Source organism: Pogona vitticeps, chromosome 6 (assembly GCF_051106095.1).
Source record: "Pogona vitticeps strain Pit_001003342236 chromosome 6, PviZW2.1, whole genome shotgun sequence".
Lineage (NCBI taxonomy): Eukaryota > Metazoa > Chordata > Lepidosauria > Squamata > Agamidae > Pogona > Pogona vitticeps.
The window spans coordinates 34,271,206-34,298,220 of NC_135788.1; the positions used below are offsets into that span (position 1 = coordinate 34,271,206).

The 27,015-nt window shown below is 40.9% G+C and overlaps 1 protein-coding gene across 7 annotated transcripts in view; it reads right to left on the reverse strand.

Moving 5' to 3' along the window:
* HYCC1 (hyccin PI4KA lipid kinase complex subunit 1) overlaps positions 1-26,379 on the reverse strand; it is a 53,397-nt gene extending 27,018 nt beyond the window's left edge. For 4 of the 7 annotated variants that reach the window (XR_013537206.1, XR_013537205.1, XM_020781199.3 and 1 more), the window contains exons 1-2: positions 26,150-26,371; positions 308-387 (exon numbers count right to left, since the gene is read on the reverse strand). Coding sequence is in view for 5 of the 7 variants with exons in the window: in XM_020781199.3 (XP_020636858.1) it covers positions 308-358 (51 nt within the window). In the remaining 2 variants the exon portion in view is untranslated. Of the gene's footprint in view, positions 1-307; positions 388-1,889; positions 2,014-24,673; positions 25,998-26,149 lie in introns of those variants that run through there. The other 3 variants (XM_073003291.2, XM_020781176.3, XM_073003292.2) reach the window with 3 other exon arrangements.
* Between the last annotated feature and the right edge of the window lie 636 nt (positions 26,380-27,015).

The following is a 27,015-nucleotide window of genomic DNA, read 5'->3' on the forward strand; positions in this document are numbered from 1 at the left end:
CATTTAATCTAATAATCTTGTGAGACAGGATATCCGAGAAAGCGTGACTGGCATATGCCATCCAATGGAACACTTGCAAGATGCTACCTCAGCTGCGGTTAAAAGGGAACTGAGGAGTACCTATTGGGTGGAGGAGTATGCATACTGGGATGGTGCCGTAAAGGCCTTAAAACTCTGGAACATTCTTGAAGAGTGCATGTGCATGCGCAGAGGAACTGCTGTGCATGAATTACAGAAATCATGAAGGAAAAACAGCTGATATTTAATTCTAGAAAATCAACATTGATTGTCAAAGATAATATATTACCTTAAATTCTGATAACCATTCTTCTACAATCCCTGTGTCTGCAGCCAACATCTTCCAACATTTGCTTTGAAAACTTCAGCCTTAAGATTTGAAGGAAAACATGTTCATATTTGTTAAGATACTGCTTTTTAAAATATTGGAACCAGTCAATACTGCATTTGTGATTAAATGTATTCTATTCACTGTTATGCTATTCCCCATTTCTTCTTAGATGCTGTTAAAGAGCAAAGTAGGACAAGCCAATGGCTAACTACAGACCAGCAGATGCCTAGCCAAAGAACATTTTCTCCATAATTTTTAGATCTTTACAAGAGCACCAATATCTCAACTCTTATCCTCTGTTCCCTCAATATTCCCCTTAAATATATGGTCTGCCAACAATGGGATTAGTATTGTAGTTCAATTTCAACAACGGGGTATAAATAAATAAAATAAAATAAAATAAAATAAAATAAAATAAAATAAAATAAAATAAATAAATAAATAAATAAATAAATAAATAAACCTTCCTTTTTATCACAACGGGGTTCTCAAAATTCAAATGAGTATAGATTGTATACAAATACATTATTATTATTATTATTATTATTATTATTATTATTATTATTATTATTATTATTATTATTATTATTAGTATTAGTAGTAGTAGTAGTAGTAGTAGTAGTAGTAGTAGTAGTAGTAGTAGTAGTAGTAGTAGTAGTAGTAGAAGCAGAAGCAGAAGCAGAAGCAGAAGCAGAAGCAGAAGCAGAAGAATTTATATCCCACACCATCTGGCAACCAGGCCACTCTGGGCGGCTAACAACAATACAAGGAAATAATTAAAAACATGATAAAAATACATTAATAAATAACAAATAGGGAAATTAAAACAGATGGCAGTAAAGGTGACAAAAAGGGTGATGATGATGGAGAGGATGGCAAAAAGAATGGTAAAAAGGGAGAACAAGATCCTGGTGTTCCGGGAAAACCTGGCAGAAGAGCCAGGTCTTCAATGCTCTTTTGAATCCATCCAGCGAGGGTGCGAGGCGGATCTCAATAGGCAGGTTGTTTCATAGACGGGGGGCAACAACCGAGAAGGCCCAGTTCCTTGTTCATTCCCTCTGGGCCTCCTTCAGGGTCAAAGCCCTCAACTGCACTGCTTGTGAAGAATGGGTATTACAGACAGATCTGGCTGGCAGCAAATGTTCTGACAGGTACCTAGGTCCTAGACCATTTAGGGCTTTGAATGTTATCATTATAACCTTGAAATTAATGTGGAAACTAACTGGTAACCAATGAAGGGTGGCCAGTTATTAATCTGGCCGCCAAATTCTGAACCAGTTGAAGTCTCCGCATCAGCCTCAAGGGTAGCCCCACGTACAGAGCACTGCAGTAGTCTATTCTTGAGATTACAAGGGCATGAATCAGTGTCATGAGTGCCCCCATGTCTAGATAGGGACACAGCTGGGCAATCCTCGGAAGATGGAAATGGGCTGCCCAGACCACAGATGCCACCTGGGTTTCCATGGTGAGATCCGGGTCCAGACAGATGGCCAAGCTGCAAACCTCACTCACCCCCCCAAAGGAGAGGGAGTTTCCCAACCCACTGATGCTGGGGCTCTCCACGCGCAAGATTTCTGTCTTCTCTGGATTCAACCTCAGTCCATTTGCCCTCATCCACCCCAGAACAGTCCCGAAGCAGCGTTCAAGAGACAGAACAGCATCCACTGCAGTTGGAGAAAAGGAGAGGTAGAGCTGGGTGTCATCAGCTCTATATACAACTTATAGCCGTATATTTTTCATATAGAAAATATACTGTTCCATAGAGATGGGAATCTGAAAAATCACATACTTGTCAAGTACAAGTTAGAAACGTACCCACAAAAACTCAGAAAAGCTGAAGTAGAACTATTGTGTTATGAAAGGCTAACATAATGCAGCCTGAGTCATACAATTGGTTCCTCTGGCCCAGCACTGCAAGCCTTGGTGGACAGGTGTATTTCTAGTTTTCAACCAGGATTATTTCCTTGGTATTCCCTAATACTGTAGTCTCCCATTTAAATAGTAACCAAGATTAGCATCCAAAATTAGACATCATCAGTATATTCTATTGTTTAAACTTTTTGAAACCAGCCTAGCTCCTTCAGTGCCATGCATAAGAGCTCTCACAATACAAAATCGTATTTTTCTTGAAACCAGCTAATTATTAGAGATGTAATTTGCATGCATATGGAAGCTTGCAAGTTAGCTAGGAAATATTTTCACCATTCATATAAAGCAGATACAGTGGTGCCTCGACTTATGAACTTAATTGGTTCCAGAACTCTGGTTGTAACTCAAAACGGCTGTATGTCGAAGCACCATTTCCCAAAGGAATGCACTGAAATGCAATTAATCCGTTCTCGCCAAAGGAAAAAAATCACCAAAAATACCCACAACACCACTGCAAGACCCATTGGAACCTCAATTAATTTGTTCCTGCCGAAGGGGGTCAGGGAAGAAAAGCAAACAAACTGTGCAAGACCGTTCAGAAATGCAAAAAAAGCAAAGCAGAAAGCAAACAAACCGTGCAAAACCCTTCGGAAATGCAAAAAAAGCAAAATAAAAAGCAAACAAACCCCGCAAGACCCATCAGAAATGGGGGAAAAAACCAAAAAGCAAAAAAACCCCCAAAGACTCATCCAAAATGGGGGGGGGACCAAAAAGCAATCAAACCCCGTAAGACCCATCGGAAATGTGGGGGGGGACCCAAAAAGCAAACAAACCCTGCAAGACCCATCAGAAATTGGGGGGAACACACACAAAAAACCCTGCAAGACCCATTAGAAATGGGGGGGGACAAAAAAAACCCAATCCAGCAAGACCCATCACAGCATAGAAACATAATCCCACCACTCAGCCCAAAACCACGCTCCAAAACCCACCCAGAACAGTTTTTAAAAAGCAGAAAGCAGCACCTTACCTTACCAGGCAGTCCAAAGCCTCCTCCAATCGCACTAACTCTAACCGTTGGGGCGAAACAGCTACAAAGAAGTAGCCTCTTTGCCTACCAACAGTTAGCAATTTGAATTCCCCACCTTTCCCCCCTGCCTTTTTCTGTTCATAACTGGAAGCTCCGGCCACAAGTTGAAGCAAAATTTTGCGGCCGGAGCTGATCGTAACTTGAAATGGTCGTATGTCGGGACGTTCATAAGTCGAGGCACCAGTGTAAAACTCATCACTGGTGGCATTGTTTTCAGACATTTGGAGACCTATCTAAAAGTAAGCTCAATCTTTTGGCACCTCTATTCTCATGAACAGAATGAAAGCAAGAATGACTATGCATGTACATTTAAACCGAGTGCTGATGTGCACACTAAAAATGAATTCGACACACCCAATGAACAGAGAACATATTGTCATTTTCTCTCTGAGAGCAGCCGAATCACAGGGGCTGGGGAGGCATAGCTCTACTTACGTCTTAGAGGGGGGTGCCTACTGCTTTAATCACACAAAACACTTAGAAGAGAAGAGGTTCCCACTCATGCAGAGACAATACACACAAGCTGCCCAGGGATGGTTGCCACTTTGTTTAAGAATTGAATGAATTAGATGGGCTGTTGCCACGTTTCTGAATTATTAGACAGTTCCCCTGTCCTTTTTGTATGTGTGCCTGCTTTGCTGTTCAGAGGGAAAGAACACTAGATACATTTTACACAAATTACAAACATGATTTCAGATGGAGGCTGGAAATTTCACTGGGCTTTGAAATTCCTTGTAGATGTGTCTCATCTTGTACAAGTAGCCTAAATCAGTGAGACTTTTAGTGAGAATTCTTGCCATCTGTAATTTGCACTATGGCTAAAAGTATTATGTCCCTCTCCACTTTTCATATGAACATTATTTAACCGTTGCACATAAGCAATTTAAAAACGTAGCTTTATTATCATCCTGTGCCCTGTTCCCATTTTCTGTCAATCTATAACTTCAGTATGATCTTCTGTAGAATTACTGTTTCTTTACTTCTTTTGAAAATCATAGAAGATGAGTCAGACAAAGCATAGGATGAGGTGGTGAATATTACATTGTGCTTTCAAGATAAACTTTACCATAAACTTGCAAGAACAAATAACAGCAAGTGGTTTTTCTGAAGAGTTTCCTAAATGCATAAAAATGTTCAAAAGAATGCTTTGAGTCACATCAAGTGGCATAGATATACAGTAGTAGTATCAATGATTTAATACAAAATTGTAAACTTTAACATTAACAGGGACCACCACAAAGTTTATCTTGTGTTTGAAAAAAAATCATATTATCAGCTTATTGGGGAAAACAGCAGAACATTAATTGGAATTAGGATGAATATACAGGAGATGTTACTGCACAGACCAGTTGCTTGACACAACTCTAGAGAACAGAAATAAGGTTGACCTTTAATTGAAAATATCACATGGCTTGACAAATCTTGACAGCATCTTAAAAAGCAGAGACATCACATTGACAACAAAAGTCCGAATAGTCAAAGCTATGGTTTTTCCTGTTGTGATGTATGGAAGTGAGAGCTGGACCATAAAGAAAGCAAACCACCGAAGAATTGATGCCTTTGAATTGTGGTGCTGGAGGAGGCTCCTGAGAATCCCCTGGACTGCAAGGAGAACAAACCTATCAGTTCTAAAGGAAATCAACCCTAAGTACTTTGGCCACCTCGTGAGAAGAAAAGAGTCCCTGGAAAAAACCTTGATGTTAGGAAGGTGTGACGGCAAGAGGAGAAGGGGACGACAGAGGATGAGATGGCTGGACAGTGTCTGCAAAGCTACCAACATGAATTTGACACAACTCCTGGAGGCAGTGGAAGATAGGAGGGCCTGGCGTGCTCTGGTCCATGGGGTCACGAAGAGTCGGACACGACTAAACAACTAAACACACACACACACACCACATGGCTTGAAGCTACATATATTAAATCTACAAGACCACTGAAAACATGCTATTTCATAGCTTCCTGCTATTTTTACTCGGTCGATGTTTGCTTCTGCAGTGTGGACTTCATCTTGATGCATATGTAATTCATCTGGCATAAATAATAATGCTACTTAACAGATGAAGCTGATTGTTTTGCTGTATTTTGGCCAGATATAAATTTGATGTTTTTCTATTACAAAACAATCTTAGTAATTATTGCTCCATACTTCAAGTGATATATTCCAGAATAGTTCATCTGAGGTTATTTTGAAGGTCTCAACCTGATTTATTCTTTTTTTAAACAATGGTGACTGCAAATGATAATCATAGCTGGTGAACAAAATTATATAGAGGTAGAGAGAAATAATCCTGTTGCTAGCATTTTTTATAAATTAAGAGTATGTGTCTTCAATATTTGCTTGTGCTAATTTTCCACAGTTGAACTTAACAAGTATCTGCAGAACTACTTCTTTGCTATGTTGTACCTTATCCTTGAATAGCTAACCAAGTGGATGGATGGCTTTATAAAGAAAGAGGGTAGATAAAAATAAAATGTGTTTAAATCACAATGTAAATAAAAATTATTATTTTTATTTAAATAATCAGAAACGTTTGTAATTCAGATCTACCCTGTGTAACAAGGACAATGCTGAGGTAAGATGTAGGATAGACAGGGGCTTTATTGTTGGCAATGAAGAAAATGAAATTATTAAAGATTTTGTACACATTGGTACAGTCATCAATCTAAATGGAGACTGCAGCCAAGAAATCAGAAGACTGAGACTCAGGAGGGCAGCAATAAAAGAATTAAAAAGACTATCAAGTGCAAGAATGTGTCACTGGAGATCAAGGCCAAGATAATTCATACTATTGTATTCCTGATCACTAAGTATGGGTGTAAAGCTGGTCAGTGAAGAAGGCTGATAGGAAGAATGCTGATTCATTTAAAATGTGGTGCTGGAGGAGAGCTTTGTGGATACCCTGGACTGCCAGAAAAACTAACAAGTGGATCCTAAATCAATTGAAGTCTGAACGATCTCTGGAGGCAAAAAATATGAAACTGAGGCTGTCTGATTTTGGGCACATCATGAGAAGGCAGGATTCACTGGAAAAGACAGTAATGCTGGGAAAGTTTGAAGGCAACTGGAAAAAAGGAGGACCAAATATGGGATGGACTGACTATCTAAAAGAAGCCACAAGCTTGAGTTTACAAGAGCTAAGCAGGGCTTTTGAGGACAGGACATTTTGGAGATCACTCATTCATAGGGTCACCATAAGTCAGAGGCGACTTAATGGCATGAAACAACAATAAACAAGGACAAGATAGTTGTCATGTTGTTGATACTTGTCACATTGTTGCTATAACTAATTTGCTAGATCATAAATAACAGAGTAAGAACACACAATCAGAAGTGTGTACCCTTATACAGTATCATCTTATGTGATATTGGCTGAAATCCAATTGTAACTAAAGTGGGCCCATTGAATCAATGGGGATTTGGTGAGTCTACTCTCTTGTGAGTGACACTGATTCAGTGGGCCTACTCTCATTGTCATTTAATACTGGATTTCAGGCATTGATTCAAATGATTTCTTATTGATCTAGCTGAGAAAAAGTCTGAGTAACACAAAGAAAAATGTGGGCATAACAATAGTTAAGAGTTAAAATATGAGATTTATTCAACTTCAGAAGTATGCAAGAACTTGTCAAGTGAGAACAGGACATGGCTTATTCTTATCCTTGCTAACATACACAACTTATGGAGGTGCACTCTTAATGATTACTTAGAAATGTATTTGTGGAAGTAGATAAATACTAGTTTTCTCTCATTATTGTGGTGGGCTTGAACTCATGAAACAGGCTGAAAGCAGTAAGTTGATATCACAGTGGTACTGTGAAAGCATTACTGCTTTAAATAATACTGTGTTATTTTCTTGAAAAGGTCTTGGTTGGTGACTCATACTCTTTATAAACCACACTATGTGTTGTTTGCAGAGACAGGCTTTTTCTTGCTTTCATCTCAACAGAGGGAAATGTACTGTGGATTTTAAAGATACTTTGCACCTTTGTAATGTTATATTAACATAGGAACAGAAAAATGCTTTAGAAATGCATTCCAAGAAGCTACTTCATAAGATTCACATCATTTTTAGTTCTCATCCTTATTTTTAGTTTCTGTGTCTATTAAACACAATTTCCTTTAATAGAAAAATTTTTCCTAAAGAATATTTAGTTTTCTTGAACTAGTTTCTTGTTCCCTGTAGTTTTTCATACATTCCATACAGGAGTTCTTGGTTTTAGAATTATCTTAACACCTCAAAAATTAGGAAACTAGAGATTCTGGGAACCTGCAACTCTTTTCTTCTTCTCCTCCAGTTCTACAGCTCGAGCACAACTGTTAGTTTGACAGGTAGTAGAACAAGACCAGATAATACAACTTAGTCCAATAGCATTTCTATCTTTTTTAATCATGACAACCAGTAGATAAGGCCCATGAAGAAAGAGGACGGGCATCTGTAAAGTCACAAGGCAAGAACCAGATATTTGTGGACTAGTTAGCTTCCATCTCCTAATTCACTACCATTTTTATACAATTTTATCCAAATAAACTTTTGCAGTTTCTTTTAACATACATAAAGATCACATTGCTACTTACTGTTTAAGGCATTTTTATATTCACATAATGGTCTTGATCAATACAGTGATCAATCCAATACGGAATCAATTCCAATACGGATTAATTTGGTAAGTCGAGGCACCACAGTACAACAGAAATATGGGTAGGGTTGCCAGACATCCGGCAAAACGAGGACATGTCCTACTTTTTAGGGTCATGTCCTCCCTCCGGCAGGCAAAACTGAAAAACTTTAAAATGTCCAGCTTTTGTATCTCCACCCCACCCCTTCCTCCACCCCCTGCAGCGGAACATCTCCCTGTTACTTCCTTGGTTGTGGCACTTGTAAATCCTCCGGTTCTTTCAGAGATCAGAGATAAGGTGGCTTGATTGTTTAGGGCTGTAGAACAGCCCTGGGCAATCAATCCCCGGCTTGTGGATGGCTGCTTCTGCCCGGAGTTGAATAAGGCAGGAAGGTGCGAGAAAGATGGATGGATGGGTGGAAATGGACAGGAGTGAAGTGAGTGCACTTGCTTGCCTGGCGGAGGGGAGGCTGGTCTGGGGTTTGGGGGGGTGGCAGTTCAGAGCCAGGGAAAAAGGGGCCGGTCCAGTCCCTCCTTCCTCCTGAAGCCAGGAAGAGGAGCTTTTATTTTCCCCCTTCTGCCTTGACCACCCAACTCTGGGGCATGTGCAGAGTGCATTTCCAGGTCCAGGAGCATATGCAGAGTTATTCCTCATGCTTGTGGGAGCTGGAACACACGAACACGAACACACACACACACACACACACAAGCGGATTTCTCTCAGCTTGACAAATGGCAAAGGAAGGAATAGATTGTCTCCATTGGTCTTGGGAGCCCAGTAAATATATATGTAGATTTGTTTGTTTGTTTGTTTTAAAAAACAAGAAAACACAGTGGCCAGTGGACTGTAGTCCAAAAATGTAATTTTCCCAGTTTTGACCTTTCAAGACTAGGTTGAATGTATTGCCCCATGATCAAAGAGCTATTCTCCCCAATACCTAATTCCAAAAGCGACATGCCCCCCCCACTCCACCCCACGTCCTCCTTTGTCCTCCTTTTTGGCTTTCCATATCCTGCTTTTCGTACACATGTATCTGGCAACCCTAGATATGGAAAGGAAAGACAACATCTTATCTTAATTTTATTTGACAGACAAAAGACAGTTTTATTCCCTGAAAATTAAGACAATTTAACTCTGAATCTACAATACTCTGCAAAGGAGGAAAAATGGATATAATTCAAGATTGCGGCAGAGAAATTAAACTGAGATTTTTCAGAGATCTACATCTTTCAGCGGTTACTGCTTATAGACACATTTGTGACAAATTCAAGAAACTTATTCTTATCCAATTTAATATTCCACATGAGAAGGACATTACCACATACTGCATATTGCATGGGTATTTTATTCGTAAAGTTATTAAAAGATGAAGGAAAAATAAAGGAAAGCCCAAGCTCACAATCTTTTTGTGGTTGCAAAACCAGAAATATGAACACTACACATTTCTCAAGCACACCATAAGTCTTCTTTATAAAACAGTTCCTAAGAAACCTGACTCAGGGACAAAAAGCAGAAGCTGGGTGTGGTCATCTCCATGTCATTTTCTGTAAAATGCAATACACACTTACAAAAACAGTCAAGTCTATTTTCCCCCTATATATCTAACTGGAGAGATATTCTATATATTAGGTTTTCACTTACACCCATAGCTGTCTCTCTTTTAGATAGCCTCTAATGCTCAGTAAAAAGATCAGCTGTGTAAACATACCATATTTTTTCCGTTTATAAGATGACCTGATGTATAAGACAAACCCCCACTTTTCTAACCCCAATTTGAAAATTTAATCGCTGCTTTCCCCCCCCCCCCCACGTCCTAAACCTGTGGCTTAGCAAAAGGAAGGAAAAACCAGGGATCAAAAGGCTGCATGATCACTGAGCCCCCCATCAGCAGTGGAGACTGAGGCAACGAAGTAGCCGGGCTCAGATGCCTCTCACTGCTGCCCATTGACTGCTGCCGCTGCCGCCCAAACACAAGGAGATGATCACTGGAGGGAGCAATTGGGTGACGGCAGTCAATGGGCAGCCGTGAGAGGTGGCCGAGCCCAGCTGCTTCTTTGCCTCAGTCTCTGCCTCCTCCTGCTGTCTTCCATGTATAAAAAACATTCCATATTTTCCCGTTTATAAGAGACCCAATGTATAAGATGACTCACCCTTTCTAACCCCAAATTTGAAAATTTGATTGCTTCTTTCCCCACAACTTCCTAAACCCGTGGCTTAGCAAAAAGAAGGGAAAAGCAGCACAGGGCTCCCTTTGATGGCTGCTTTCCCCTTCCTTTTGCAAAGCCACGGGGCTTCGCAAAAGGAAGGGAAAAGCAGCCATCAAAGGGCTGCACAGTCACTGAGCCTGCAACCAGCAGTGGAGACTGAGGCAAAGAAGCAGCCAGGCTCAGCCGCCTCTCGCAGCTGCCCACTGACTGCTGCCGCTGCTGCCCAATTGCAAGAAGATTATGGCTGGAGGGGGTCATTGGGCAGCGGCGGCAGCAGTAAATGGGCAGCTGCAAGAACTGGCTGAGCCCAGCTGCTTCTTTTCCTCAGTCTCCACCTCCTCCTTCTGCCTTCCATGTATAAAACAGCCCTCAATTTTTTCTCTAATTATTTTAGGAAAATGTGTCATTTTATACATGGTCTCATTTGTTTTGTTATTTTAGAAACTTGGATGTTTAAATGTTAACTGTCAAGAATAGTGGTGTGTACGAATGGGGTGGTACATAAATTCCAGAATAAATACAAATAAATATCAGAACCATATTGTATAAAAAGCATTGCTCAGGAATGGCAAATTTAAGAATAAATCATGTTAGACAACTCCACAAATGATCTCACAAAATTAGTACTAGGCTTTTTGGTCAGGCGTACAATCCTATGTACAGCTATTCAGAAATATTTTTTGTTGACTAAAGTTAGGCTTATTCTCAAATAAGTAAGTACAGGATTTCAACCGTGCTTAAGTTTAAGGTTGAAAATAAAATGGAAAAACTTGCTAGTTTGTTGCATACAAGAGACAAACATGGCTACTATTTATAAACTGGATGTGGAGAAAATGGAACACGAAAAACAAATGACAGCTCAAAGTTCCCAAGGCCTAAACATCCTCTTTCCCATGCACTAGTCTTATCATATCTGCAGTGTTTCTTCTTCAGGATTATTCCATCTCTTCTCCAAAGAAAGCACATAACCTTTTCTAAAGTGGGTCTTAAATAAGAGTAAGTTCTTGAAACAAGGCATGACGTCCTAACCAGAATGAAATGAAAGCATACATGATATGTTGGAAAAACACAATGTATTACAAGAATTCCAAGAAATGTTTCTCTGTTCTACTGCCACTATTTTGAAATCCAAGTTTATTTATTTATTTTATTAATGTTTTCAATTTAATTGATACCCCGCCCATCTACACCGAAGTCTACTCTGGGCAGTTAACAACCCTTTTTCCATTTTTCCCTTTCAGCCTTGACCCCTTTTGTTCTCTTGGCTCCCTTCTGGCCAGGGCTGCTTGCTTCCCCCTAAGGGACTGAGGAGGCAGCCTCCGCCGCATGCGCGCGTGTGTGAGTGTGTGTGTGTGTGTGGGAGTGAGTGAGAGAGAGAAAACCAGGCAAGCAGAGCTGGAGGGGGAGAAGCAGAAACAGGGATTTCTAGCAAGTAAGAAGCCCCTAGCCAGCTAGACCTGAGACAACCCCTTTCTCTTTGTGTTCCTGTTCAGCTGAAAGTGATCAGCTGGTCTGAAGGTGGCCATGGGGTCCCTTCCAGATCTGCAGTTCCAAAATGATGAGTTTTAAAGCTTTCTATCCCTTCTGTGCTTTTCGTTTGTATTTTTGGATTTTTTACAGACTGCAACTAAAGACTCCTTCATGGATTGCTGCCTTGTCATGGTGAAGGGGCTTGAGTAATTCAGAGAAACTATGGGCTATGCCGTGCAGGGACACCCAAGATGGACAGGTCATAGTGGAGAGTTCCGACTAAACGTGATCCACCTGGAGCAGGAACTGGCAAGCCACTCCAACCCCATGATCAGAAACAAAAGGCTAAAAGATATGATGCTGGAAGATGGGACCCTCAGGTTGGAAGGCGTCCAACATGCTACTGAAGAAGAGCGGAGGACAAGTACAAGTAGCTCCACAGCTAATAAAGTGGTTGGGCCAAAGCCGAAAGGACGCTCAGCTGAGGACGTGCCTGGAAGTGAAAGGAAAGTCCGATGGTGCAAAGAAAAATACTGCTTAGGAACCTGGAATGTAAGATCTATGAACCTTGGTAAGCTGGATGTGGTCAAACAGGAGATGGCAAGAATAAACATTGACATCCTGGGCATCAATGAACTAAAATGAACAGGAATGGGCGAATTCAATTCAGATGAGTACCATATCTACTATTGTGGGCAAGAAGCCAGTAGAAGGAATGGAGTAGCCCTCATAGTCAACAAAAGAGTGGGAAAAGCTGTAATGGGATATAATCTCAAAAATGATAGAACGATGTCAATACGAATCCAAGGCAGACCTTTCAACACCACAATAATCCAAGTTTATGCACCAACCACCATTGCTGAGGAGACTGAAATTGAACAATTCTATGAAGACTTACAACACCTTCTAGAACTGACACCAAAGAAAGATGTTCTTCTCTTTCTAGGGGATTGGAATGCTAAAGTAGGGAGTCAAGAGATAAAAGCAACAACAGGTAAGTTTGGCCTTGGAGTTCAAAACGAAGCAGGGCAAAGACTATTAAAGTTTTGTCAAGAGAACAAGCTGGTCATCACAAAGACTCTTTTCCAACAACACAAGAGACGACTCTACACACAGACATCACCAGATGGGCAATACCGAAATCAGATAGATTATATTCTCTGCAGCCAAAGATGGAGAAGCTCTATACAGTCAGCAAAAACAAGACCTGGAGCTGACTGTGGCTCTGATCATCAGCTTCTCATAGCAAAATTCAAGCTTAAATTGAAGAGAGTAGGAAAAACCACTGGGCTAGTCAGGTATAATCTAAACCAAATCCCTTATGAATATACAGTGGAAGTAAAGAACAGATTTAAGGAACTCGATTTGGTGGACAGAGTGCCTGAAGAACTATGCATGGAGGCTCGTAACATTGTACAGGAGGCAGCAACAAAAACCATCCCAAAGAAAAGGAAACGCAGGAAAGCAAAGCGGCTGTCCAACGAGGCCTTACAAATAGCAGAGAAGAGAAGGGAAACAAAATGCAAGGGAGATAGGGAAAGTTACAGAAAACTGAATGCAGACTTCTAAAGAATAGCAAGGAGAGACAAGAGGGCCTTCTTAAATGAACAATGCAATGAAATAGAGGAAAATAATAGAAAAGGAAAAACCAGAGGTCTGTTCAGGAAAATATTAAAGGAACATTTTGTGCAAAGATGAACATGATAAAGGACAAAAATGGGAGAGACCTCACAGAAGCAGAAGGCATCAAGAAGAGGTGGCAAGAATACACAGAGGAACTATACAAGAAAGATTTGGATATCCCGGACAACCCAGATAGTGTGGTTGCTGACCTTGAGCCAGATATCCTGGAGAGTGAAGTCAAGTGGGCCTTAGAAAGCTTGTCTAACAACAAGGCCAGTGGAGGAGATGGCATCCCAGTGGAACTATTTAAAATCTTAAAAGATGATGCTGTTAAGGTGCTACATTCAATATGCCAGCAAGTTTGGAAAACTCAACGGTGGCCAGAGGACTGGAAAAAATCAGTCTACATACCAATCCCAAAGAAGGGCAGTGCTAAAGAATGCTCCAACTACCGTACAATTGCACTCATTTCCCACGCTAGCAAGGTTATGCTCAAAATCCTCCATGGTAGGCTTCAGCAGTATGTGGACCGAGAACTCCCAGAAGTGCAAGTGGGATTTTGAAGGGGCAGAGGAACTCGAGACCAAATTGGTAACATGCGCTGGATTATAGAGAAAGCCACAGAGTTCCAGAAGAACATCTACTTCTGCTTCATTGACTATGCAAAAGCCTTTGACTGTGTCGACCACAACAAACGATGGCAAGTCCTTAAAGAAATGGGAGTGCCTGACCACCTTATCTATCTCCTGAGAAACATATACATGGGACAGTTAGAACTGGATACGGAAACACTGATTGGTTCAAAATTGGGAAAGGAGTACGACAAGGCTGTATATTGTCCCCCTGCTTATTTAACTTATATGCAGAATACATCAAGCGAAAGGCCGGAATGGAGGATTCCCAAACTGGAATTAAGATTGCCGGAAGAAATATCAACAACCTCAGATATGCAGATGATACCACTCTGATGGTAGAAAGTGAGGAGGAATTAAGGAACCGTGTAATGAGGGTGAAAGAGGAGAGCTCAAAAAATGGTCTGAAGCTCAACATCAAAAAAACTAAGATCATGGCCACTGATCCTATCAAGTCCTGGCAAATAGAAGGGGAAGATATGAAGGTAGTGAGAGATTTCACTTTCTTGGGCTCCATGATCACTGCAGATGGTGACAGCAGCCCCGAAATTAAAAGATGCCTGCTTCTTGGGAGGAAAGCGATGACAAACCTCGACAGCATCTTAACAAGCAGAGACATCACCTTGCCAATAAAAGTCCGAATAGTCAAAGCTATGGTTTTTCCTGTAGTGATGTACGGAGGTGAGAGCTGGACCATAAAGAAGGCTGACTGCCGAAGAATTGATGCTTCTGAATTGTGGTGCTGGAGGAGACTCTTGAGAGTCCCCTGGACTGCAGGGAGAAGAAACCTATCCATTCTAAAGGAAATCAAGCCTGAGTGCTCACTGGAAGGACAGATCCTGAAGCTGAGGCTCCAATACTTTGGCCATCTCATGAGAAGAGAAGACTCCCTGGAAAAGACCCTGATGTTAGGAAAGTGTGAGGGCAAGAGGAGAAGGGGACGACAGAGGATAAGATGGTTGGATAGTGTCATTGAAGCGACCAACATGAATTTGGCCCAGCTCTGGGAGGCAGTGGAAGACAGGACGGCCTGGCGTACTCTGGTCCATGGGGTCACGAAGAGTCGGACACGACTAAATGACTAAACAACAAACAACAACAACTAAAGAAGGATAATTCAAATTTTTAAACAACCTTAATTAGTTGAATAATATTTGTTAGTTCTGTATTCATTTAAGAAATAGCATAGCACAGGCATCTTTCAGTCTCGAGAGACTATGGTAACATGCTCTGAATCAAGGAGTGTCCTCTCCAGAGCATGAAGCCTGGGTAAAGTAATATGGAGGATAGGCTGCTACCCAAGCAGCAGATCCTCCCTCTCCACGTTGCTGAAATGGTCCAATGGAAAGGCAAGAGCCAATACAACTGGTTCCAGCAATACCGGTGCACGAAATTCTCAAATTCTCTAATTCTATCTCTGGCCCTAATATGGTAATTAGATTTGCATACACCTGGGAGACAGGAAAGTTTTAAGGGTCGGATCATACTTCCACTCTATTAAAGAGCAGGCCGGGTAGGTGGGGCTAGTCAGCCATGGAAGCAGCCCATCTAGGAGAAGGAAAACTCCGATTTCAAACCTCCATTGCCTTGTACCTATATCTACTGATGGAAAAGGCTTCAGGAGTTATTTAACAAATAATTGACCAAATTAAAGATTTTCTGACTTATGGTGACCCTATGAATGGGTAATTTCCAAAACAATCTGTCCTCAACTGTCCTGCTCAGGTTTTGTAAACTCAAGCCTGTGGTTCCTTTAGGGAGTCCATCTCACATTTGGTTTTCCTCTTTTCCTGTTTCTTTCCACCTTTTTACCTCAACATTACAGTCTTTTTCAGAAAATCCAGCCTTTTCATGATGTGCCCAACCTTTTCATGGTGTGCCTAATTGGGACAACCCTGATTTAATTGTTTTGCCTCAGAAATAGTGACAGGTTTTGTGTCAGTATTGGCATTTTGAAATAAATAAACTGATTTTGTGTTGTAGTGACCCCTGGCACACATGCATGTTTTAGTTGTTTGGATTTAAAGGACACATTTTCCACCATTCGCACACATGTGCTGTGTGAAATGTCCAGTGTATGTTGATGCACATTGTAGGCATTTGATTTATTGATTTGACTAAGCTTGATGATGATGATGATGATGATAGTAATAGTAATAATAGTAATAGTAATAGTAATAGTAATAGTAATAGTAATAGTAATAATAATAATAAGAAGAAGAAGAAGAAGAAGAAGAAGAAGAAGAAGAAGAAGAAGAAGAAGAAGAAGAAGAAGAAGAAGAAGAAGAAGAAGAAGAAGAAGAAGAAGAAGAAGAAGTCCTTTAAAATTTCTGTTATCTTTACAGTTTAAATTGTAGGAAGTACAATTATGGTTACATGCTAGCATACCTTTTTGAAATTTGATTTTGCATATACTCATATTTGTGAGAAATGGCAGTACAGAGCTTGTATATGTGAGTTAGGGTTTTGGATAAATCCTGGCTTCTAACCAGATTTAGATATATTTGCATATTGTGCAATTTGGTGCCTTTTTGGTATACTGGATGAACATTTCCTTGAGTGTGGATTTGCAGATTAATAAATAAAATTTCTACTCATTATAAGAGGGTATATGCTTCCTAATGAAGCTAAAGAATGGAAAATACTTAATTTGGATGTGTTCATGGTACATTTTCCTGTGGGCCTAAGTGCAGACTCTTCAAGAGTCCTTATGTCTTGAGTTCTTTCCAGTAAAGTCTTAAATTTGAGATCTTCACAAGTTACCAAACTATAAATGGACATTCCTTTTGCCCAGATTTGATTGTTTTGATGTCTCCCACCAGTTGCATTGATAATGTGACTGTGAGATTCTGCAGTAGAAGCCTACTACTCCAAAGTCATGGCAACTGGGAAGTGGCTTCTGATATAAAAATTCACCAATCCTCTTTGGGAGGACACTGGGAAAAATTTGTGATTGTGGAGAAACATTCAGGGTCTCCAAAGGGGAAAGTTAAATTGTGAAGGCAGAGATAAGCCACTTGGTGTTCTTGATTTCTATGGGGCAGACACAGCACATAATGGAAAATGCCATCTGTCAATAGCGTACCTCCTTGGGCATAAGAGGATTCTGTGTAATTTGGATTCCAAATTTCTCTGTTCTGGCTTGCCCCCTCCATGAGGTGTTAAACAGGTCCAAAGGGAGGGTGAAGAACGCTCCAAGCATAGAGCAGGGGCTGCTCTCTGCTCCACAACAGTAGGCTAGCCAGCTCCTGAATGGCACTAGGGGTTCTGGCTCAAAGGACTGGCAGCTGGTGAAGGCCGGTTGCCCATCTGTCAAAGTTACTGGACACTGACAGGCAGAGGCAGCCACTGTATGGAGCAAAAGGGAGGGCTCTTGCTTTCAAGTGCTCGGTTGAGTATCGTTGACCCGTGCCCTTGTTTGGCTAAGGGTTGGAGAGTTCACATATATGCAGACTCCTGTTATGCGTCATTAATAAGACACTTTCTGGATAACTCTATGGGCACATGTTTTTATTAGATAGTACAGTATTTGTCCTTGGGCAACTGGACTAGGCTTAAACGTACAGCGGTGGCTCGCTTTATGATTGCCCCGCATTACAACAAATACGCTTTAGGATGATCTTTTTTGCGAAAAACGATGGTCTAAATGGGGGAATTTCACTTTGCTATGATCAGTTCCCTGCTTTGGGAACCGATTCTTCGCAAAACGATGATTTTTAAACAGCTGATCAGCTGTTTCAAAATGGCTGCCAGGTAACTAAAATGGCTCCCTGCTGTGTTTAGGGATGGATTCCTCACTATACAGACACCGAAAATGGCTGCAGTATGGAGGATCTTCGCTGGACGGTGAGTTTTAAGCCCACTGGAACGCATTGAAAGGTTTTCAATGCGTTTCAATGGGCTTTTCATTTTCGCTTTATGATGTTTTCGCTTAACGGCAATTTTCCTGGAAAGATTGTCACCGCTAAGCGAGGCACCACTGTATTGGCTGAAAATGTGTCCTCAGCCTTCCCTTTTGAAACTTGTAGGGTGAGGGGAGTGATGAAAAACACATTTCCTTGCCAGAATAGTGCCTGTGGCCCATCATCCTCAGTCATCAGGGCAGGCAGAAAAAATGGAGTAAACACTGAAATCACATTTATTAAAAAAAAATTTAAAAAGGTCACAAGAGATAGATCTCCTTCCTCAGGCCCTCTTAAGGATTAGGATTTTACCAAGGGAATTTGAGGAGGCAGTAAGGAAAATGCTCTTAAGGTTCTGTGAAGTTTTATCTCAACAGGTTACACCTCCCTGTCCAGTTCCCTCTTTCCAGCAGCACAGCCTGGCAATTGGGTCCTTGCGAAATAATTACCCCCCCGCGCTGAAATTGCTTGTGAACAGCTGTCACCTTTGCGTCTCAAACTTTCCAGAAGGCTTTTGCCCTTCCATGAACACAGACAATGTGCCCCAAAAACCTTGCAGCTTTTGCTTGCTTTAGAGGAAAACTTTTATTATGTTCACTCAGGGAAGGGTAATTTTGAGAATCCTGAAGATTAAAACAGTCTCCCCCACAGCCTAGAAACAAGCAACAGGACTCATCGAACATTTTCCATCTTAATAAACAATAAATGTCTCACTCCTATTGCTTTTTGGTTACTGGGCAGAAGAAGAGCAGAACTAAAATGGACAATTTTTGAACATCGGGAAAAAGTTGGGGTGCCCTCTGATGATTTTATCAACCTTTGATCTGTGGGTACGTAAGGAAAGAAAATGTCTTTGATTGTGGTTTCCCTTTTTGCTATCTCTTGCCTACACGCACACACACACATTATTGCCATGAAAGCACATGATAGACTTCCAATGTCAACAAAATCCTAAATATATTTGCAAGATGAGATGTCTCAAAATAAGGGAAGGTCCGGCTCTGTATCAGGAATTAGAACTAGATTTACCTCTCCTCTCCAAAAATAAAATTCTGTTAATTACATTAACGAAATAACCAAATCTTCATGACTATTTCATAACACCACAAATTAAACTACACAATGTTAAGTCATTACTGGGCAGGTTCTGCTTGTCCCAGAAAGTTTTGTGAGGGTATGGATTTTGTAGTACTTATTTCCCAGGACTTGCGCATGTGCATCATGCCAGGAGACTGTTGTTCCTGTGAAAATGAGCCAAGATCGTCTCTTAGGACTGATAAATAGAACATTCTTTGCTAACTGTATATCATCATGCCAACCCTAACATCCTACTTTTTCTAAGTAACTGTTCTATATTTTACCCCAATGCTATTCTTGGGACCAAGAGTAAGAGTGCCTAAATGAAGTGCCTCAGCCACAAGGGATTCATTTCCTATTTTGGTTATTTGGAGTGTCCTACCTGGTAGTGCTAGTGTGTAAGGACCAAAGTACATAACTAAGAGTTTTAAGCTCAAATAAGCGAGTACGTAATTGGAAATCTAGAGTCAGGAGCTTGTCCATAGTTGCCCACACGCACTTGCTAGACCACACTCAGTCTAAGTTACCAGGGTGGTGGATGCTGGGAATTGCAGGTGGCTCCTTCCTCTAGTGGAATGCCTGCTCTCAGGAGATGTGTTCCTGACAAGTTTGTTCTGCATTTATAACAACATGGCCTATCCCAGACTCCCCCAAAATTGGTGTGATTCTTGTACTCTGGTACTATAAGCCTATTCACAGGAGCATAAGGACGGACTTTGGGTATCCCATACTGTGATTATCTCATTTGATCCAAAAGGTCCATAGACATAGTGAATTCACCGTGGGGAAATGTCATGAGGATATCACAAAATTATATATATATTTAACAGAATTATTCACTTGCAAGCAGTTTGGGGAAATAATATATAGTTAATACGTGTGTGTGTGTGTGTGTGTGTGTGTGTGTGTGTGTGTGTGTGTGTGTGTGTGTGTGTGTGTGTGTGTGTGTGTGTGTGTGTGTGTGTGTGTGTGTGTGTGTGTGTGTGTGTGTGTGTGTGTGTGTGTGTGTGTTAACTGGACCCCCTCATCCCTCACTTTTCAAATTTCAACCCTTAGAAACATCAAGGGGTTTGTTGTCTTGCCACTAACTTGCTCTAATGAGTGATTACTTCCTAGACTGCTTGCAAGAGAATAATTCTATTAAATATATATAATTGTGTTTTTTATATATATAATCTTAGCGTAACCGCAGCCATATTGCTTTTGTAACAGTGCTGCTTCATGATTAGGTTTTTGCTTACTAAACAAGAATAGATAAAGAAGGGAGGCCACCTGCATTCCGTTACTTGTGAGTAACTGGTCTAATTAAAAATCTGTCCTTGGGAAGCAGGATGATAGACATGGAGGAATGATTTACTGCTCAAAGCTGGGTTCATGCAGGAATGTTTACCAATTATAGAACCCCCCTCCCATTTCTCCACCTCCTCCCAACCCCCTTGGTCCTTCTTTCATGTTATGCCTTATAAAAATGTATACTTTTGTATCAGGGGGCGTGCTTCTTCTCTGCATGTTTTCTGCATGTGAAATTCGCATCTCTTTTCAGCTGAAAATAAACAAATATCTATTGGATCCCTCTGTCTCTGGCTGATTGATTAATGTGTTAGAGACAGGCAAAAACCCAGGAATTAATCCTGGACCATTCAATACAAACATTAAAAAACGATCAAATACCTCACTAAAAACCAGTAAACAAAAGCAGAGCAAAGATTGACAATTTGTGGCCTTGGTCTGCAACTACCAACATTCCTCATCAATAGATTTATTGGTTAGGCAGATGGTAGTCCAGTATTTGCAGTGCCACATTTCCAACCATGCTTTTCTTGTGCCAATTTAAAAACTGCATTTTTTGTTAAAATAGAAAAAAAAACTGTATAAATATAGACCACAAAGTTACTAGTTTTACATAATGCATTATTAGTTCACTTGGCACATTGTGGATCAGGACTGTAAGCAGCAATTCCAGGTCAAAAGACAGCCTCTGAACCAGGGGAAGGTGGAATAACAAACTTTCAGTTAGCAATAAAAGCCAACAGTTGATAACATCAGCTTTTACAGGCATAACTGTATACAAGAAGAGAATTCTGGCCAATAAATACCTCTGTCATAAACTTTACTGAAATAGACTATATTAATGAGTTTCAAGGGTACAATATTAGAATAGTAAAATTAGAATAGTAAATAGTTAGAATAGTAAAAATTTTACCATGAAGAAGAAATCACATGACTAACACAACCCTACTTCACAAGTTATATCTGCTGTATAGGAACCACACTTTGGCAGAGCCCAAAGATGCACTGGTATAGTGAATTTACTCAACAACATATAAAAAACTTTGCTGGAAGAGGCTGATGGAAGCAGGTACAGTATAAGAGAAAGTAATAGCAACTTTATGCTAGGAGGAGACTGTACAAGTTAACCAACACCTAATAAATTTAATAGAAAATCCTGTGCAGAAGTAGAATTTATTAAGCAGTAATGGTAGCAAGTACAAACATGTTGCACATAGCATTATAAACAGAATGTGTGGTCACAGCACAGCAAGGCACCTATGACTGAGTTCCATGTATGGGTCACCTCCCTACTATGTATGTTGCCTTCTGATAGTAGTCCTTTATCTAGCCATAGCTTTTTCCACAGCTGCAAAATGCTATCTTCTTCTGTTCTTCTGCCACTAGCTCTACTGACAATTTGAACTCCAGTTCAAGTTTGACTCAGTGAGCTTGGTGCCTATAAATGTCAAACTCATGTGCATTGTTTGGATGCACTTCTAGATTCCTTTCTGAGCTTGAATGCCCAGAACCCCTCAGTGATCAAAAGTATGTTTGTGCATAAAAACCAGTGGACCAGCTGAACCCATTCTTTGAGAGGCCTGACCTTGTTACAGTGACACATATTGGTTACCTTCCATTTGGATTACTACAATGCACTCTACACAGGCCTGCCTCTGAATATGGTTTACAGAGACCATTGACTGGAGCTGATGTGACATCCCTCTCCTGTCATCAAAAGGGCTTCACTGGCTGCTGGTTCATCTCCAGGTCCTATTCAAAGTGCTGGTCAGGATTTTAAAATAACCCTTTACTGGGTGCAAGCTATCTACCATACTTCTCTGTGTGAGTCCCCATATGTATTAATATTCTCAGGGGAGTGACTTTTCTTGGTCCCAGAAATTTAACAGGCACATTTGGTGAGGAACTGAGAGAGGGCTTTTTCTGTGACTGCTCCCAGATTATGAAACTCCCTCAGCCAGGAGGCTTGGCTAGCTCCCTCCCCCCATTCCTTCTGCCAGTACTGTAATTAAAAACCTACCTCCTTAGTCAGCAGCTGATTTAGGGATAAAACCTGGTTTACATTTTTAAAATATTTGTATACTATCATTTTTAAATTATGTACTGTATAGTTATCCCAAATTGACTGATACAAGATGTGGTTTTACATAGCAGCACAGTACAGAGTAAAGATGTGAGCACACGTGTGGTTTTGTTAGATATCTTTTGTACAGTATCTTTGATTTCTGACTGCTGGCAATGTTACACTTGCACTAGGTTGCTAGCAAAATTGCATCACAGCACTAACCTATACATTTATTAGTGGTGTCTCATCCAGGGAAAACTATTTAGATTTTAGTTTCAAATCACAGTAATTCAGGCAGGGTTTAGGGACATTTATTCCCTACTGAGATTAATACAGTCCTTCTCACAAAAGGCCACAATCTCAAAGGACACTCTTAATTAAAACAATGAGCATGGAAACATACCTAGGAACTTTCAAAGGCATTCAACCAGTGAGTGTTTCTTAAAATGCTGACACTATTGTAGAGAAAGAGCATAATGTGATAATTCAAATACAGTACAATATCTGAAGAAAATAGAGAGTCTTGTGTAAAAATTCACACATCTCTGAAAATTCACACTCAATAAGATAACTGGGATAAAATGGGAGAGCAAGATGTGAGCATCAGCTGAGCTTTCCAAAAAAGAACTGGCCTAAAAACATTATTAATCATTCCTCCATTACAAGACGTGGGACACACATTCAGATATCTATTAGAGGAAGAGGTACCATGTTGCCTCCAATTTTTGGTGATCCTATAAATAAGTGATCTCCAAAATGTCCTGTCCTCAACTGCTCAGCTTATAAACTCAACCCTGTGTTTTCTTTAGAAAGTTAGTCCATCTCGTATTTGGTTTTTCTCTTTTCTTGCTTCCTTCAAACTTTTCCAGCATTTTCCCCCAGAGAATCATGATATGCACACGGTAAAACAGCTTCAGTTTCAACATTTTTGCCTCCAGGCCTGATCTGATCTGCAGTCCAGAGTATCTGCAAAGTTGTCCTCCCGTACCATATTTCAAACAAATTATGTTTTCCTTGCTTTCTTAACTGTACAGCTTTCACACCCTAACCTATGTAGAATCAGAACTTAGAGATGGGCCTAAAAGCAAACCAACAGCTGAACTCAGTCTGGGCAATCAAGGTTGTATGGTGTCAGCAGTCAGTATTGGATAAAATTCTAGCTGCTGAGTTTGGAACCAATTTTCAAATAATTTTTAAAGGCACATAAGAACACTCACTTCTACTAAGATACCTTTAGGGATGCCTGAAGAAAGACAGGTGAATTACATGTACCAGATCCCAGCACTAAAATAGTTCTACTCATCGAATACACTTACTCTCTGAAAGGAGTAAAATACTAACTTTAAACAAAACCAAAAGCTCTACTCATAGTAACTCCTTGAATAAGAGGGATGCCATGATCTACCATTACTAGACAAAGAGACATTTTAACAATCTATTTCATAAACCCTGTTTCCTTCGCAGTGTGTCCCTGAATTGTGCAGCAGGTGAATGCAGTTTTGATTGCAAAGACGAACAGCCATTAACATCACTGCATCTTGTCTATCTTTTTAATGAAAAATAAAACATGACATGCTATCAGGAGAGAGAACTTTAATGCAGAAAACGTCATACTTTTAAGCTTTTATGAGGAGGAAGAGAACATGTGAATTCTATTTTTCGTCAAAACAAGGGCTTATAGTTTGAAACTCAAGCCATGTGGCTGAACTTGCTAAGCAGATTGAAAAATCTGCTGGGACAGTACTCTCAACTTCCCAGCCACATTAACACCACAAACCTACATTAACAGATTTAAATGTAATAAAAGGATTAAAGAAAGGTAGCCTACCTATTCTGAAAACACTGACATCAGTTAAGACCTTCAAGTAAGCATGTAAAAGTAACAAGTACTTAAATGAAAGACAAATAGTACTTGAGAGCAAATGGTACTTTCAAAGTTACATGAGTTTTCATAGCAAATACTTCCCCTCTTGATATCTAATTTTTAAATTCACCATAATGACCCATGTAAGGAAAAAAAAGACTAAAAGCAATATCCTGCATGAAGAAAATGGAAACAGTGGGAACAGCCAAAACCAGTAGTTTTTTATAATAATGAAAAAAACTGGTATGGCTACAATGGTTAACAAGTATCAACAACAATACTGTAGTATTATAAGATAGACAGCATTTTCATACTTATCCCATTTGTTAATAACAAAGAATCCCAAGAGATAACCCAATCTAGGCATCTTCACAGTCTTTTCTACTTCTGCTTGGCAAAAGACCAAATTTCATATAATATAATATAATAAATGAATGAAGATTCACTTCCAAGTCAATTAACTTTCATTGCCAGCCAAAACTCTTTCTAGGAAACTAACACCACAACATAGCAAACAAGTCAGTTGAAGGAGAAAAGTTTCAACATAATAGATACTATCAAAGGTGTTGTCAAACAAGATTAGTTCATAGAAATGTAGACCCCTTTACTGAATTTACCTTGTGAATAAAAAGGATGATACTTTTAGACCATCAGTCCATCATCAACAGCTTTGAAGAGATGTCATACTTTGAAAAACTGCTGTTTAAAATGAACAAGCCTTTCCGCAAGCCAATCATAACAATGTATTTGAGTACTGAAGAAATACTTTGTTTTTAAAAAAACCCTATGATTCTGCTTTTGTTTTACTTTTTTATTATAACCAAATATACTTTCAAAAAATTGTTTAGAAACAAAGGTAGTATTCACCACATTTACACCCAAAGTCTTGGGGACTGCATGGATTTTGAAAAAGGCACAACACTGTAAAATAAAATAGATGCTAATAAAATGCATACATTTTGCAGCACCCCAGTACAGTATATGTCAGCTGATCAAGATAATTCTTCATGCATCTGATGTTGAGAATTCCTGCCCACAAAAGCTTGTATTACAATAAATCAGCCTTCAAGGCGCTGCAAAACAGTTTTACCGCAACAGACTAACTCTGCTATCCCTTCGGTCAATTCTTAGCTCTTTAACTGTTTTCCTACTTTTCTCTCCCTGTCAAGGGGATGGACAAGAACAACATCAATAGGAACACAAAACAAATCGTCCTTTGCTTAAAAGCTTAGCAGATCGGTGGTGGTAAAAGCTTCCGTGGACTGAAAAGCCTATTTCATCCGGTAGTCTCTGAAGGCGACACGAGACTGCCCGGCTGCCACTCTTTCTCGGGAGCAAGGTGACCGCCGGTGATCTAAGCCGGCTCGGATCGCACGTTGACCTTATGCTGCCCCTGATCCTATTGGGAGTTTTATTGGCAAGTCAACCCCTCTGACTTCAATGGAAATTGCTCGCTCGCTCTCGAGTTATCAAAGCCAGAGACAACAACGTAAGGCGCTGTACTCCACTGTACTATGGAGATCTATCCCGGGTCGATCTCCTGACCGGTGCGAGCCGAAATCGAGAGAGAGGCGCCTGAAAAAGAGATCCACTCGCACCTCCACCCCAGAAACCCAAAGACCCATAAAGGGCTCCAGCGAACATGCCGCCGCCTCTGCCCCGCCCTTTCGCCCTCAGTTCCTAACGTCTCCCCCGTTGTCTCCTCAGATCTGGACCGGAGGGCGGCGGCGGCGGCGGCGGCGGCGGCAACAGACGCCCCTGTGAACCCTGTTTCGCGGCGGCCTCAATCACTTCTTAAAGAAAAAGGTGGTTGGAAGAAAAGGGGGAAGTCGCGAGGACAAACATTTTTTTTTTGAGGCGAAGCTCAAACCTGCGACAGTGTGAGGAGAAAAGAAACCCGCTAGCCTCCCCACAGGCAGCCGTTATTTAACCGCCTGCTGTCTTTTCCAACCGTCCGAACCGAAAAACAGCCAGCCAATATTTTTTTCTAAATCCTCTTTTTTTAAAAAAAAAAAAAAAATATTTCCTCAGCGGGGGGGGGGGGAAGGGGGAAGAAAGTTCTCTCAGCGTGAACGGCCACGCTCGAGGCTCACCTCACTCCTTTATCGAGCTACCGCCCCTCCGCCTCCTCTGGGCTCATTCCCTCAGGGAAGCACCGGTTATCACTCCTTCCCTTCGCGCACCCGGGCGCAACTCGCTCGGATTGGGAGGGCCAGCAAAAGTGCAGGAGAAAGAAAGAAAGAGCTACGGGCTGACAAGGGCGGTGTGAGGCAGCTCCGCGTATAGCAAATGCCTGCACCGCCCAGCAGCGCCGCCGTCTGAGTGGCTGAAAAGAGCAACCAATCGTGGAGCCACAACTGCCCAAGAGACCAATAGCAACTCCCCAAGTGGGCGGAAACTTTAACGGACCCACCTTCTCTTTTTTCATTTTTTCCAGAAGGGGGTGGGGCTGCGTCGCTTGAGGGAGGGGAAGGAGGTGTGAGTTAACGGGAACGAACCCGCAGATTTTGCTGGAGAGGGGGGGGTGGGATTTCGCAAGAGCCGTCGTAATTTGAGTGACAACGTCGAATACAATCGGGTGTAATGGGGGTCAGAGGAGGTGAAGGTCTACGCTTTTTAGGCTGGATTGCCCCCATTGGGCCAGGGCGCGCAGTCAATGTCCCCAAGTTTCACGAAAATCCGTAGTCTGGCTCCGTTTTACTAAAAATACTTTGGTCATACAACGATTCCGGGCAGACAAGGTCTCCTCAGACAAAAACAAGGAGCGGGGTGGTGTGTGTGTGTGTGTAATAAAGACTGGCAGTGCACTCCGAAGTATGTCTACAGAAAAGTAAATTCCATCTGTATAATTAGAATTATTCGTTTGTCATAAAGGCATCTTGCAGCTTTTACTAATGCTTGATCCCAACTAGAGTAGACCCACTAAAGAATACAGTAGTGCCTCGGTTTACGAAATTAA